Raw genomic sequence first — 12,577 nt, forward strand, 5'->3', positions numbered from 1 at the left:
ATCTTTATCTCGGGGTTTCTAGTGTGAAACTCCTACAGAATGCAAGCCCCTGAAAGATGGAGCCACATTAACAAGACTCAGAGTCTGGTCTAAGCACCTGGCACGGTACCTAGAAAATAGAATGAGTAGAATTAAAATTTAAATTAATGATAAAGACAGTAAAAATAAGTGGCTCTCAAAGAAATTTTACTGTTAGGAAGGGCATTTCAGGCTATTGCCTAAGTATCCCCTGCCACTATGTCAAGGAGATAGTCTGATTGCCCTTTCCTATCATCACTTCTTTCATTGAAGGTGAGAGCAGAATCCAAGGCCTTCATTATCCAGAGCCATGTACAAAGCCAATCTACTGAGTGACATACAAGCTCAATTAGCAATGTCATATCAATATTTGTCCCTTCATTAAACACTTATTTTTATCCTCTCATTTCTCAATATTCAATTTCTCTGACAATAACATAATCTTTCCTCAATTATCCCCAACCACCTACAAAATGTTTTTTCAGCAGCTTTATTTTTTTATTATTATTTTTTTTAGATTTTATTTATTTATTTCACAGATCACAAGTAGGCAGAGAGGCAGGCAGAGAGAGAAGAGAAAGCAGGCTCTCTGCTCTTGAGCCCGATGCGGGGCTCGATCCCAGGACCCTGGGATCATGACCTGAGCCGAAGGCAGAGGCTTTAACCCACTGAGCCACCCAGGCGCCCCTTTTCAGCAGCTTTAAAGTAGATAAATGCCATATATATGTTTGTAAATGTCAAGGGAAATCTATCTTTACCACCTGTTTAACAGTTTCTTACTCAGTTACCTAAGATTATAAAATAAATGCTAAAACAACAGTTTACCTTAATAACACCTAAAAACAAATTAGAGCATTTTATACACAGTATATAATAAAAATTAGTTATAACAACTATAATGCAGGATAAATAGAAAACCCAATCAGAAAATTACTTGCTTATAAGACAATACTAAATTACAGGATAACATGTTTGTGTCCTATTACAGTCAAAAACTTACTATGTGCTATCTAATCTTACCTACACTGATCTACCAATTAAATTTAGGTGCCTACCTAAAAGCCGCTTCCCAAAAGCAGTTCATTCCACAAACATCAGAGGGCAGCATCCAATAGGGATTCCAGTAACACAGAGAGAAATCTTTACACCTAACAAGAGTAAGACAGAAATAAAGAGTCCTATGTAAGTATTTCAGTTTTAAAACTAACAAGGAATTTACTTAATAACATAACAACTTACTGTTCAATTTTACAGTAAAAAAAACCTGCAAATCGAATTTTGTAAATTCAATATGGCTAAGGCAATTTGAGGAGTTTTGGAAATTTCTCCCTTATTCAAGGTATCATTATTTTAACAAGATTTAAAACTGTTAGGTAGAGGGTAGCTGGGTTATGGACATTGGGAAAGGTATGTGCTATGGTGAGTGCTGTGAACTGTGTAAGACTGATGATTCACAGGGCACCTGCGCAGCTCAGTCATTAAGCGTCTGCCTTTGGCTAGGATCATGATCCCAGAGTTCTGGGATTAAGCCCCACGTCAGGGTCCCCGCTCCACAGGGAGCCTGCTTCTCCCTCTCCCACTCCCCCTGCTGCTGTTCCCTCTCTCCCTGTGTCTCTGTCAAATAAATAAATAAACACTAAAAAAAAAAAAAAAAACTGATGATTCACAAACCTGTACCCTGAAGCAAATAATACATTATATGTTAATAAATTTAAAAAAAAAAAAACCCTCTTATGTAGCATATAGTACAGACTGAAAAACCACTTCCTAGTCAGGAACTCTCCAAACATATTAAAATTCCCTCCTCAGATGGCACAGAAAATACGGAAACACGTCTAAAATTTTCCTTTGTTACTATACAGATTCCCCTAAAATAAAATGCATTTCAGCCAAACAAAATATTTGCTTATCCTGGAGCAAAATTAAAATGCCACAAATGCTGACTTTAGAAAAGGAAGAGAGGATCCCTGAAGGCTTTTCAATTAATCTTCAATCCAAACTAATCATATGGTGTTTTAAACGGGGGGGGGGGGCGGAGGAGGGGGGGGAAAGCACACTGATATCCATGGCTCAGTTTCATTATGTACATTATCTTCGTTTCACTATATTATACAAACTAAAATGGAGGAAATCAGTGTAGTCTTTCCTCTTAGATTGCAGGTCTGAGCTCAGTAACAAGAGCCATAACACCTCATCTTACAAAAGTATGTTTTTCAATGTTACTACTTTTCAAAATAATAGTTAAGTTTGAAATTCACGGCAGTGAGGCCTCAAGACTAAAGCAGTTAAGTATGAAATCAGGGTAAGTCACTAAACCAGGTCACCTCACGTCCCCTCACCATGTAACTTTGTTTTCTCTTGCTATAAATTCAATTATATGTTACTGTTCTTACAGCAAAAGGTCTATGAAATTTCGTACTTGCAAAGATTTCTGATCATACCTCTCACAAATGCCAACAGTCTAGGACAGAGTATCTCAAACTCAGGCCACACATCGAAATCACCCAGAGAGCACCATACAATAATTATTATATCAGAATCTCTGAGAACTGGGTGGGGCCAAGATGGTTTTTAAAATGCTGCTTGGCCAGGGGGCGGGGAGCTAGGTGACTCAGTCCTTAAGGGTCTGCCTTCTGCTTGGGTCTCATCCTGGGACCAAGGCCCACCTGCTCTGCTGGGAAGCCTGCTTCTTCCTCTCCCACTTCCCCTGCTTGTGTTCCCTCTCGCTGTCTATCAGATAAATAAATAAAATCTTTAAAAATAAATAAATAAAATAAAATGCTGCCTAGGGACGCCTGGGTGGCACAGTAGGTTCAGTGTCCAGCTTCAGCTCAGGTCATGATCCCAGCGTCATAGCATAGAGCCCCGTATGATACTCCGCCAAGAGTCTCATTCTTTTTTTTTTTTTTTTTTTTTTTTAAAGATTTTATTTATTTATTTGACAGAGAGAGATCACAAGTAGGCAGACAGAGAGAGAGGAGGAAGCAGGCTCCCTGCTGAGCAGAGAGCCCGATGCGGGACTCGATCCCAGGACCCCGAGATCATGACCTGAGCCGAAGGCAGCGGCTTAACCCACTGAGCCACCCAGGCGCCCCCAAGAGTCTCATTCTTCCTCTGCCTCTCCCTAGGCTTGTGCTCATGCTTGCTCTCTCTCAAAATCTTTAAATAAAATAAAAATAAAATGCTGCCTAAATAATTCTATATACTACTGCATAAAATCTACAAAGTCAGAATTTTAAAACGGATAGAAAAAAAAATACTGTAATTTGGTTTATCTTTACATGGACACCATTTTCAAGCCCTGCATTAAAAAAAAAGAAAGAAAGAAAATGTATGCAGACCAGCAAGATCAAGAAATGTTTGTCCCCTATCAGGCATGGTTAAGTATTTTTTAAGTCTTGCATTTCCATACTGGAGACAGGCTCAGTGGTCGTGGTAACAGCTAACACAGTTCTTTTCAGATTCAAGAGCTTTCACATCCACTTAAGCCTCACAACAAACTTGTTCAAATAGAGATCTCCATCTTTCAGATACAGATGTTATCACAGCTTTCTTTCAACAAATCCACAATTTATTTATACTCAAAACCTACAGTGTACCTTTGTTCCAAGAACGACAAAATTAATCTGGTTATTCCATCTCCTGCTGTCACACCTTATAGCAATAGAAAATGGAAATGGAAAATGAAGTCTCAAGGAAAATAATTCCCTAATTAAATTCTTCCATAAAAATTATCCATTGAAATTATAAAGTAATACCATTTTCTGTCTCAACTTGCAGTCTTTAATCTCCCAGGCCTAGGCAACCACAACTCTTTTTTAAGAGAAAATCTTTTTTTTTTAAGATTTTATTTATTTATTTGAAAGAGTGAGAGACAGCATGACAGGGGAGAGGGTTAGAGCAGAAGCAGACTCCCCGCTGAGCAAGGAGCCCAATGCAAGACTCAGTCCTGGGGCTCTGGGATCTATGACCTGAGCAGAAGGCAGATGCTTAAACAATGGAGCCACCCAGGCACCCCACAAATCTCTCCTCTGTCTCTATAGATTGGCCTGTCACAAATACTTCACATAAGTGAAATTATACAATATGTGGTCTCTCGAGTGTGACTTCCTTCAGTCTGACCCTTGAATATATTTTCAAGTTTCATCTACTGTAGTATACTTCAGTACACTTCATTCCTTATCAGTACAATTCATTCGTTTTTATGCCCAAATAACGGATGGATATACCACATTTTGTTTAGTTATTCATCAGTTGATAGACATCGGGGTCATTTTCCACCTTTTGGCTATTATAAATAATGCTGCTATGAACCTCATTTACAATTTTTCTCCAAATACATGTTTTCAATTCTCTTGCATATATACCTATATACCCACAAGTGGAATTGCTAGAAACTATAGTTATTAATGTAGATGAAATTGCAGGGAAAAAGTCAAGTTTTACATAAGTTTCATAACCATAACTCAATGTCAAAACATAGTTTGTTAAGAAGCAATGTTTTTCTTTCTGTCTTTAATGGAAATATAAAACATATGCACTACTGAGTACACATACCACTATTAAAAAATCATAAAACACTGATGTGCTGCTGGCAAGAGGTAGCATAATTTAATGTTTCTTACTTCCCAAGCTTACATTCTCTCACTTATTAAAAAAAAGTTTTTAAAAATTGACAGTAGTGGGGTGCCTGGGTGGCTCAGTGGGTTAAAGCCTCTGCCTTCTGCTAAGGTCATGATCCCAGGGGCCCAGGATCGAGCCCTGCATCGGGCTCTCTGCTTAATGAGGAGCCTGCTTCCCCCCCACCCCCACCTGCCTCTCTGTCTACTTGTGATCTCTGTCTGTCAAATCAATTAATTAATTAATTAATCTTTTAAAAAAATAAAATAAAATAAAAACTGACAGTAGAAACTCCTTATGTACCAGTAACTGTTATCACAAGCAAAGATTGGGGGAGAGAAAAAAAAAAAAAAAAAACCCTAGGGCGCCTGGGTGGGTCAGTGGGTTAAGCCGCTGCCTTCGGCTCGGGTCGTGATCTCAGGGTCCTGGGATCGAATCCCACATTGGGCTCTCTGCTCGGCAGGGAAGCCTGCTTCCTCCTCTCTCTCTCTGCCTGCCTCTCTGCCTACTTGTGATCTCTCTCTGTCAAATGGATGAATAAAATCTTTAAAAAAAAAATCTTTGTTTGAATACCTAATCCTCATTTCTTTAAAAAAAAAAAAAAAAAAACCCTAATCTGGAGACAGAAAGCAACTGTACTTTTAGGTCAGAAAAAAATAAAGTTAAAAAATACTGGTAAAGATAGTTCTCCAAGTTCTGGTTATTAGCTGCTTTTGTTTTTATTCCTTAAATCTGCTGGAGGGGCAACTGGGTGGCTCAGATGGTTAAGTGTCTGCCTTCAGCTGAGGCCATGATATCCAAAGTCCTGGGAGGGAGCCCTGCATCAGGCTCCCTACTCAACCAGGAGTCTGCTTCTCCCTCTCCCTCTGGCCCTCCCCACCACCCCAATCCCAATTCCCACCCCACCCTGGTTGTGATAAAACTCCCTCTCTCTCTCAAACAAATAGATAAAAAAAATTTTTAAAGAAAAAAAACCCTATTATATATTAGAAATATACTACTACATTTAAAGAAGTAATTCTATTAAATAATTTTAATGGGACAAAACTGTAAGTTGAGCCTGGGTATGTCTTCCGTAAACAATGACATCCAAAATCAATGAAGTCCATAAACACCAATCTTCTTCACTGTGGAATAAATTGAAATAAAACTTTACTATGACTTATCCTCAAATTTCATATGGCATAATGTTTCTAGTTCTAGATGACTTGTCTACAAAGTGATCAAGGGGTAGCACAAAGCATCTTATGGTGATAACACAGTTGTCTGTTATTTGTTATCACAAATATAACATATGTGATAAAACTGCATGAAACTACATATACACATACCAAATACATGTAAAACTGGTAATATATGAATACAGCCTATGGGTTGTACAACCTCAATTTCTGGGGTTATAATATTGTACTATATTGATACATATTTTAATTGTAGTAGTATTATTCTATGCTCATATAAAATCCTACTATTAGAAGAAACAGTGAATGATACAAGTGTGTCTCTGAAACTTCCTGTGAATTTATATTAATTTTTAAAAGTTAAAAAAAATTACCAAAAACAAAATTCCCCAAAATTTCAGTATTTAAAGAATTGAGATATTTCATGTTCAGGATTAAGCAGAGCATTTAACTATATAAATTCTCCACAATAACAGTTCTCAAATTTGAATTTTACTTAAATCTGGTTACAGACGGTCTTTTGTACTTTTAAATTAACTTGGAAAATGTACTTTTCATTTCAAAACACCTAATACAGTCATGAGGCTTTACTGAAAACCATGCACAACTTTAAGTAAGGGATAAGTTTAGGCATATCCAGCAAAAGAATGTGGAAGTCTGAATCAAGTGCTGCAAGCCACCAGTGCAACCTCAAGGCACGGATACCTACACTGTGACTGTGGCAAGAAAACAAAGAAGCTCTCAACCACATTAAAGGAGAACATTCTCATGATACTGACAAATCAGCATTATTTGAAGACCACCAGTATCGGGGTCCCTCATTTTCAACTAAAAATTGTCTTCAGACAACATAATTTCTAGCTGTGTCAGGTCTTCATTTCTTTTTCTTAAATCTCTAATTTAATTAACACTTAGGGTAAAAAGGACTGCTTATACACAAAAGACAATGAACAATTACTTATCTACTTCAAAACTAACTATTCACATCATACCCAACTCCCTCCTCCAAGAAAAAGAAAAAAAAAAAAACTGTATTAAAGATTTAAATGTTGAAAGAGTGGGAGGAAAAAACACTCCAGTAGAAAGTTTTACTATGTATGACAAAGATTAAAATGGTAAAGGAAAAAACGCCCATCCAAATACACAAAAATTTTAAACTTCATATGGTATGCACAGGTAAGTTAATATGTGGGGGCAAGTATTTTCAACAGGCACAGATAATAACTTTAATGTATTAAAAGAGGATTTCTAAATCAAAAGTACACGTTCCAAAAAAAAAAAAAAAAAAAGTACACGTTCCTCTTTTATTAGCCTAATCAGCTTCCCCTCGAACATACAACAAAATAATTTTAATTACATAATTATTAGTCAGATTTGTGCTAAACACTTTACAACCATGTGAAGTATGATCCTCAGTGAACTAAAATACAAGTGCAGGGTATGGTTTTACATAAGACGTCTCTACATGAACAAAGCAGAAATGAAGGTGGCTTTAGTAAGTAATTTGTTTCGCTATTCACTGCCTGAACTTCTCTCTTCAAAAATGACTTCAGGAAAGAGGAAAAGAACTATCTCTACTAAAAAGAGTAATGTGAAAATAGTTAAACCTTTCTCAGCTACATTAGTGGTTCTCAGTCTTTGGTTTTTTAACACTAACCTGGGGCACATATCTAAAATATAGATTCCCAGACCCCACTAATAGGTCTGGTTTAAGCAAATCTGGACTCAGGCCTAAGGACAGGATTTTTCCCAGAGGTCAGAAATTGAAAAAAATTCTTTTGGTGCACCTGGGTGTCTCAGTGGGTTAAAGCCTTTGCCATAGGATCAGGTCATGATCCCAGGGTCCTGGGATAGAGCTCTGTATCAGGCTCTCTGCTCAGCAGGGAGCCTGCTTCCCTTCCTTCCTCTCCCTCTGCCTGCTTCTCCGCCTACCTGTGATCTCTGTCTGTCAAATAAATAAATAAAATCTTTAAAAACATTTTAATTCTTTTGATTAAAATTTAAAATGACTAAGGGGCCCCTGGGTGGCTCAGTTGGTTAAGCACCATATCCTGGGATTCAGCTTGAGTCCTGATCTCAATCAGATTGAGCCCTGCATCCCTAGATCTGTGCTGAGTGGGGAGTCTGCTTAGATATTCTCTCTGCCCCTTCTCTCAACTGCACGCTCGCTCTCACGTAAATAATTTTTTTAAGATTTATTTATTTATTTATTTATTTGAGAAAGAGCACAAGCAGGGGGAGGGGCAGAGTGAGAAAGACAATACTCGAGCAGACTCCCAGGACTGACTGAATGAGGAGCCCAATGCAGAGCTCAATCCCAGGACCCCAGGATCATGACCAAAACCAAAGGCAGATGCTTAACGGAGTCACCCAGGCACCTAAATGAGTAAATCTTAAAAAAAATTTTTTTTTTAATATAAATGATTGAAACTGTCACCATACGGCTATAGTTTTACTTTGCTAGACACCATATTCAGTCATCCATTCAAGCTACTTCACTTCAATTCCCCAACCCAATATCATACTCTTACCTCTAATCTAACTTCTGAGAAAATGTATTCAAGGTTCACACAGCCAAACATGTAGTAAAGCTAAAGTCTGTCTCCAAAGCCGTAAACATGCTCAGTACCTCCTACTCCTGTTCACAAGATCCAGGAGAAATGAGAACTCAATGGCCTCACCAGTGAGGTGACTTGACACACAAACAGCATGATGGATCCAGAAATGGTTACCACTCAAATGCTTAGTAGTTTCTTGATTCCTCCACTTCACACCACCATACAGCTACAACAGGATGAAATGCTCATAATCTCCATCAAGATTTATCAGTGAAATGTGACAATCATTCTGAGTAGGTAGTCATAAACAGTCTAACTTCTTCTACAGAAGTCCTGTATTTATATTGAGTAACTTAATAACAGTCTGTCCATGTCAAACAGCTTAAGACAGTTTCTCTATGTGGAAGAGCCACTGCCCAGCCAGCATTCCCATCTTTAAGGCATCATTCATCTCCAATACCAATCACGTTATCCAGTCTACCACAAGCATATGCAAGTAACACAGAGCCAGAGAATCAGAAATCACTTCTTGAAAACACCGAGTAGTCCCTGGACGGACATGTGATTCAAACAAGTCCAATGAGAGCCTTTTCCTAGACATTTTCATTTGAGATTAGAGAAGAAACACTGCAAAGATCCCAAGAACAAAGCCTGTCTACGGCGGAAGAGAGTTAAGAGAGTCCTAGTCCTAAAGGTACCTGGAGTTCCCCGGGAGAATTTTCCTTCCAATTTTGCTCCTGTCAACAACCCATATAAGCCTATAAGTCAGTTTTGCTTAAGTCAATTTTGCTGGATTTTAATTACTGTCAATTCAGGATGCTATTTACAAATTAACTAAGGATAGTATTATCTACATTTTACAGGTGAGAAAACTGAAGTAGAGAGCTGGTCAAGTTTTCACACAGAGAGGAAGAGAACAGGTTTGTCTGACTCTAAGACCTGCATATTTTCTAAATACCAAAATATAACTCAAACAGGATACACTAATTAACAGATTTTACTGAAAGCTGTTCCTATCATTTTAGAAATTTTACTTTGAAAACTCGCAAGGAACTTTCCAAGTAATTTACTATCATGGAATTCCATGCAATAGACACTTTCTATAAGATTTGACCAATAAAACATAGTGGGTATAACTAGATTCCATATTTTAAGTGAATGAGAAAAATAAGGTTTTTCAGGTAAGACTGCTTCAAAAAAAGGTAACAATGCAATGATAAGTGAGCCCTACCAAAAAGGGAAGATGCTGCTTGCTTCGTACCCCATTTGCCACCAAATAAACACTATGCAGAGTAGATTTTCATCACAGAAGCTTTACAGAAAAAGCCCTAAAGAATCAAAAGATACAATTCTGCTCCAATTATTGATGCCTTCTGGACCCTTCTCAAATGATTTATACATAGGAAGAGAAGTTAAAGACAAGTATCTTCTACATAGCCTGTGGTAGCCAAAAGAGTTGACCAAACTCTATGAGAAATCTTCAAAAATGTTATAAATAATATCTAAAATTAAGACTCCTAATGTCTTAAGAACTCTTCTGACCTTAATCAAATTGTAGAGTTAAAGTGTTAACTATCTAACTTTTCATGTTGTTCCTCTGCCCAAAGTTCTCATACAAGCATGAAATGTACTTCACCACATTTTTACCAAGCCTAAAACACCTTTACTTTTAAGTTACAGTCATGCCTCATTAAAATGAGAAGTTATGCCGCTCAGATGACCAGTAAATATACAGCTTTTTAGCTGACTTGGACACATCAAACTTGAAAATTCAGTAACAGCTCTATAAAAACATTTATTAAAACTAAGTGCTGGGGCAGCTGGCTGGCTCAGTCAGTTGACACATGACTCTTGATTTGGGGTTGTGAATTCCAGCCCCACCTTGGACATAGAGATTACTTTAAAAAAAAAAAAATTACTGAGGTGCTTATTCTATATTTCAAATAACTTTGTCCCAATCAGCTAGCCAAGCAAATACAGCTTACAAAAATCTGTCACAAAATAAAGTATAAGTTTCTGAGACAAAAAAGCACTAACAACGAATGTCCCTCTATGAAACTGAAATCTCATAATCATCATAGTCCAGTTTCATCCAATGTTTTAAAATGTTGCTTCCTTACGATTCTACCCACTACAAAAATAATTTTTTCCATAATTTTAAATGCTTCCCAATCCATAAAAGACCATGAACAGCATTTTGTGAGCCTCATTATTCATGAGCTCATTCAGGTCGTCAGTCACGCCTTTCCCAGGGCAGATAAGTTAAGAGCTGACAAACCTGACTGGAAGTAGTTCTGCTTTAATGAATGGAGTCCAGGATTCCTCTGACAAAAACATGACAGTCCAGCTTTCCCATTTGCTCCTATGCCCAAACGTCCTCCCCCTTTTATTTTGAAAACGACCATCAACTCACAGAAGAATGTTAAAGAGCCTGCAGCTGACCTGCCCTCCCTCCTATCAACCGCATACTTCCCGATACCAAAGCAGATTTGCCTCTCAGTAAGGGAGCGCTCTGAGTCGTTCCCAAGGAGGTGCCCACAAAAAAAGGAGCCTATTTTTCAAGGAAGTGCAAACGCTCGGATTTTGTTAAGCTCTCATAATGCGCCGCATTCTTTTAAAATCTCACGTAGATTCCAACTCTGGCAGTGATTTGTGCAAATCCACGCAAGGCACTATGCTGCCTTTTAGACACCGATTTTTTTAAAGAAAAATATCCATCCCATCCCACAAAACACGTGAGTGAACATGGTAAGCCTCGCTCCTTTCCTAACTTACAGTAAGTTTCAGAGCAGACCGATGTTTCCTAAAGAAAAATGCAAAATACGCATAAAAGCTCTATCCAGATTTAGCTAAGACTAACAATGAACATTTAAGCGTTAACACACAAAAATTAGACGCCCCGTCCAGAAGAGGGGGGAAAATTGAACTAGGGCGCCAGCCTGATGTTTAAATATCTCAACTTAAACTCCATGGAAACAAGAGGGAATTCCCACTAGCCAGACAGCAAAAAGGCTTTTTTTGTGGGGCACCTTTTACTTTCAATGACTTCTGTAAGGGGGTGGGGGAGCAACTGTCAGTTAAAAGTTGAAAATTAATTTCTATCCGCTTTAAAAAGCGCATAAGGAATGGGTCAGAAGCCAAACACAAAGAGCGTGGAGTGCTCTCGGGCTAGGCTCACCCCCGGATGGAGGGGAAGGAGGGAAATGAGAGAAGGGGTCAGAGACGGCGGCAAAGAAGCGGGAGGCGCGGGCCGGGCGGCGAGAGACGCCGGACTGACCGGCGAGCAGCCCGAGCCGGGCCGAGCCCCGCGCCCCCGCCGCGCCCCTGGCCCTTGGCCCCGAACCCGGCCCCCTAACTGGGAACCGCCCGTACCTGTCCGAGCGGCCGGAATGAGCTGCGGGTCCCACGCTGCCCACCCCTCTCGCGCCGCCGCGTCCGCCGCCCGCGAGCCAGGAAGCCGCCGCGGCCTGCGGCTTCCCGCCACCTCCGCCCGCTCCTTCCTCCAGGGACACGGCGAGCTGGCTGAAGGCGTAGAGGAGCGAGCAGAAGCCGCAGGCCAGGCACAGCACCACGATGCGCAGATAGCGCCGCATCGCCCCAGCCCCGCGCCTCAGCCTTAGCCGCCACTGCCGCCGCAGCCGCAGCCGCCGCCACCTCCGCACCGCGCCCGCCGGGCGAACTGGAGCGTAGGGGGCCGCACAGCGCAGCCGCGGCCGCAACAAGTTCCTCCTCCGCCGCGGCCTCCAGCCCGCCCCTCCTTCCTCCTCTCCCTCCCTCCCTCCTCTCCTTCCTCCCTCCTCTCCTGGCCTCGCCCGCCCAACCACCTTCGCCCGCTAGCCTACTCCCCGCCTGGAGCTCTGACACCGCCTCCGCCGGCGTGGGCCCCTCCCCGGAGCTCCGACAGCAGGCGGACGCGCAGGCGCAGTGAGCGCGAGAGAGCTGGCCTGACCCGGGTCTGAGAGGGACGCCAAAGGAACGCGTCTGAACTCCCAGTGGCCCGGCACTGCAGAGGAGGGGTTTGGCGACATGAACTGGGCGTTGGAGACCGCTGACCCAAATTCAAATTACGGTTCTTCCACATGGTAGTCTGTGACGTTGAGCAAGCTCAATTCTCTGAGCATGTTTCTTCTCTAAAACGGAGAAAATATCCTCCTCATAGGCTGGTTGCAGAGAGTAAATTGCTTAACGCACCAAAAACAC

General features: G+C 40.5%; 1 protein-coding gene across 2 annotated transcripts in view; it reads right to left on the bottom strand.

Moving 5' to 3' along the window:
* The window catches only part of GXYLT1 (glucoside xylosyltransferase 1), a 57,947-nt gene extending 45,954 nt beyond the window's left edge, over positions 1 to 11,993 (bottom strand). The window contains exons 1-2 of one of the 2 annotated variants that reach the window (XM_044229384.1): positions 11,750 to 11,993; positions 1,074 to 1,166 (exon numbers count right to left, since the gene is read on the bottom strand). In XM_044229384.1, coding sequence (XP_044085319.1) covers positions 1,074 to 1,166; positions 11,750 to 11,970 — 314 coding nt within the window. In that variant the 5' untranslated portion in view covers positions 11,971 to 11,993. The remainder of the gene's footprint in view (positions 1 to 1,073; positions 1,167 to 11,749) is intronic. The other variant, XM_044229385.1, reaches the window with a different exon arrangement.
* Between the last annotated feature and the right edge of the window lie 584 nt (positions 11,994 to 12,577).

Source organism: Neovison vison, chromosome 12 (genome assembly GCF_020171115.1).
Source record: "Neovison vison isolate M4711 chromosome 12, ASM_NN_V1, whole genome shotgun sequence".
Classification (NCBI taxonomy): Eukaryota; Metazoa; Chordata; class Mammalia; order Carnivora; family Mustelidae; genus Neogale; species Neogale vison.